The following is a 3953-nucleotide window of genomic DNA, read 5'->3' on the forward strand; positions in this document are numbered from 1 at the left end:
GCACGCCGGGGCTGGTGCTCTTCTCCAGCCCAGACCAAGCTTGGTCACTCTCCTCCCTTCACAAGAACCCAAGAAGGGACCCAAACCCAAGCACAGCTCTTGAAGTGGTTACAGCGGTCATTCAGACAAACCGTTTTTCAGAGATCCTGAGTATGTGCAACTACAGTTCAAGTTAATGGAATTAACTAATTAATTAATTAAGCCTATGCTTAATTTCATGTTAGCAAAATTTGGCTTGCGTATTTAGGCACTTCCAGAATGCCTTCTGAACCAAGCAGCCTTGCTGAAAAGCATTTTTACCACCCTGACAGTCTATAACCTTAGAAATATACAAGAAAAAGAAGGATTTTTATCCACACTAGCCAGAAGGCCACCTCTTTATCAAATGTGAGCTACTCACACACTAGGTATGGGGTGCTGGTGGACATGGCAGTTTATCTGAGTCTACTTCTAAAACCACAGTAAACACTAAAAAATATTTTGAGACTACGTTGAGGTCCTGCAGATGGCTCGTCTCCACAGAAGGAGAACACAATTTAGGAGTACTACCTGGGCTTGAATTTGGATGGAATTACACAGCTATAGCACTACATGTGAGCCAAAATAATTTAAAGCCTTAAATACGAACTTACCCTTTGATATACTGAAAACATCTCATCACTTTAAAGCGTAGTACTGCAGAACACAACTGTACACTTTTCCAAATGAAGAGTTTGTCTGCCTAGTAATTTTACAGTGATTATAGGCCAACTTCATAAAAAAGTAAATTACAACTCAAGAGTAGAGTAACAGAGGAACAGAGCACGTTACATTGTGTCAAGAAATGAGAACCTTCCCATGCTGAAATAGTTTAAAATGCATTTGGACTCTAAACAGTTTGAAATGTAAACCTGTTTAAATGCTTGGCAGAGTAGGCATCTGAAGTGCAACATTCCCAAGAGTCCTTCATGCGTGGATACTTTCTTGCTACAGGACTCCTCCTCTCCGTACCTACCGGCACAAAACATAGAAGCTTTGCTCCTTAACAGTGTTATACAATAACATTTTCTTACAGCCCACATGACGCTGTTACAGCAGTTTACATTCCTTTTCCAGTACTAATGAGAATTTCTATTTAAAGTGCATCTCAAATCAGAAATCTCTTAACTATTAATCCATGAATAATACGCTAAGACTAGTGGAAGTATATTTGCTAACTCAAATCACTGTGACACCAAGTGCCTTTTGATTTACTGGTAGGACAAAGCTCAGACAATCAAGAGACTCGTGGCAAAAATGAATAGGTAGAGATTTGACCAGATTTGTGGGATGGGGGTTTTGGGGGTTTGTTTGTTTGGTTTTTTTGCTTTGCTTTGCAAATGGAGCTGCACACACATACCCAGAGGGCAGAATTCATCCTACAGAGAAACATTTAATTGGCAAATGAGTTTAAGGTATTGGGTAAGTAAGCTCAAGCTTTTTGTTCAGAAAGTTGGGTTTTTTCCAACACTCAATACTTCTCCTAACCATCTTTCACAATTCACCTGTCCCAGAAGCATTAAGAAAAGCAGATTTGTCAGTTTCTGCAGGAAGAAAAAAATCCCTGGTATAATACTACGGTCCTTTGGAAAAAGCCCCCTAAAGAACATAAAACCAAGCAGCTCCACAGTCACCTAATTACAAAAAAATTACTCCTTAAAACCAGTAAATAGCATAGATTGTTTCCTCTGATTTTGCCAGTTAACAGTCTGAAAACATTTCTTAACCTTTACAAGACATCACATACAGTTTCAGTAGCACTGGGATAAACAGACAAAAGTCGCTGCGTTCACTGTGGTTGAAGACAACGTGACCTTAAAGGCAAAAAGCAATTGTCACTAGAGCTGGTACACGGCTCCTGCTGCTCGGACTGGAGCTCGGGGGGGAGCGGGGGTGCGCCGGGGTCCCCAGGCCCTGGGAGGGTGCCTGAGAAAACCACGCTCTCTGCATTTCCCAGCTCTGCAACCGGCAAATTCATGGAGTGAAGGGAGACAGCAGACACAAACGCGGCAGTGCTACAGTCTTCTTCTGGATGCTGTACCGGGGTAGATTCTTTGTCTTTTGTTTTAATTGTTTTATCAAAAAAATTAGACTCATCAGAATATGATCTAGAAAGATCATTCGTTCCTCCATACAGTGAGGTCATACAGGTGCTGCAGCTTAGACCTAAAAGACAAAACCCAGAGATCTGATTTAATTACAACATGGTGCACTCTTAAAACTGTGCTCTGATTTAGTCTCATAAGATTGTCGAAGACCAATTGTCTGTATTTTTAACTGACTAACCTCTTCATCCCACCTGTGACATCCCAATATTTATGATAAAGAAACACATGCAGGTTATCTAGACTGATGAGAATGATTTCTCTGTATCTCTGCATCAGCTACTCTCTCACAAGGATGCACCATAATTTAAGCTCCATTTTAAGAAGTCCCTTTAGCCCTTTGACCCATCTTTTGACAGATTTTTCTCAGTGTTCTTCAAGCTTTTAAAAACTTCAGCTACATGGTTCCACCCAAAGTGGACTGCATTTGAAAGCTGGGTTACCTGAAGCCAGAGAAAACTTCAGACCTTTCAACTCCAGCGTTAAAATGTACTTCTTCATTTCTCTTTCGATGGGTGTGGAAGGGGAAGTAAGGTTTTTGGTTTAGAAGGCTTATACTTTCCTGAGATACCTTAAATTATGAGTCTATACAGTCACGCACAAGCTTTGTGTGCCAATAAAACCTCTCTGCTTGTACGAAACAACACCTGCACACATTTAGTGTCTAACTTGAAGATTCTGCGTTGAAGGAACACAGGGAAAGTCCCTTCAGGTTGCATTCGCTGGCGTATCTCCTGCTGAGGTGCAAAGTGTAACAAAACCAGAGCATCCTGCCAGCGCAGTAGATAGCTTCAAGAGAAATACAAGATGGAAGATAACCACCTCTTCTGAGCTCTGAGTGAGAACCTCAGGGAAAGCAAAACTGAAACGCAAAGACAGACTTATCCATCATAACACCGCAATATCTTTTTCTGCAGTTGGTCACTTATGAAACGTTCAGATACTCCAAAGGCAAATTCAGGATACATGCAGCAGGATCCCAAACCCCAAATGGTGATACCACATTTCCAAGAAAAAAAATTAAACCCAAAATGGTGATACCACATTTCCAAGAAAAAAAAAAACAACCACCAACAACAAAAAATCAATCTGTGCTAAGAAACATGATTTAAAGAACTGTTAATTTAATTTTGCAAATCCTCAAAATAAAGCTTATGTCATACAAGACATTATCATAAACTTCTCACCTTTGAGAGCTTCAAGTTTTTCATTTTTTACTTTCAACACTACATCGGTTATCTTTTGTAACAGGAAATTTTGTGTTCTTTCTCGTCTGATAGATTCAATCAAAGCATCTAGTCCCTTTGGATTTTCTGCTAAGTAGTCCAATAACTTCCCAGTTCTTTTCCTGCTGGAAGATCGAGAAGAAATTTCTTCTGCATCCTCTCTAGTAAGTATTTTCTTTGAACGTAGGTAATCAAAGTGTCTCTCCGCTATGATTTTATCACACAGGTAGGGACGCATCCTTTCTAATGCCTGAAAAACAAAACAAACTAGCATTAGCCAACCTTTCTGTTTAATGAGAAGCCTATATTTGAAACTGGTATGATTTTGATAGAGGCTAATGAAACAATTTTTAAAGTTACTCAGCAGAGATTTTTCTCAGTGTAAACTTTTTATTTCTTTTAAAACAATATGTTCTCTAATCTACTTATCCCTTTCATTAGTTATCTTTGAGTGAAATCAGAAGTTTTAATGCATGTTAAGTAATAATGTGAACTCTTACCGAAAATGATGATTACCTCAAGTCTGTGGTTACCACATTTCAGAACAGTCACCAAGTAAATATGAAAAGAAGTTACACCAACAAAACACAACTGCACCTACTCA

General features: G+C 39.4%; 1 protein-coding gene across 1 annotated transcript; it reads right to left on the minus strand.

Moving 5' to 3' along the window:
• Positions 1-1807: 1807 nt before the first annotated feature.
• Positions 1808-3595, minus strand: BCL10 (B-cell CLL/lymphoma 10). Its single transcript, XM_009870232.1, has 2 exons — positions 3311-3595; positions 1808-2184 (listed from the first exon to the last, which is right to left on the minus strand). Exons 1-2 carry the CDS (start codon positions 3585-3587, stop codon positions 1808-1810), a joined length of 654 nt encoding a protein of 217 aa, XP_009868534.1. The 5' UTR covers positions 3588-3595.
• Positions 3596-3953: the final 358 nt, after the last annotated feature.

Source organism: Apaloderma vittatum, unplaced genomic scaffold (assembly GCF_000703405.1).
Source record: "Apaloderma vittatum isolate BGI_N311 unplaced genomic scaffold, ASM70340v1 scaffold42365, whole genome shotgun sequence".
Taxonomy (NCBI): Eukaryota; Metazoa; Chordata; class Aves; order Trogoniformes; family Trogonidae; genus Apaloderma; species Apaloderma vittatum.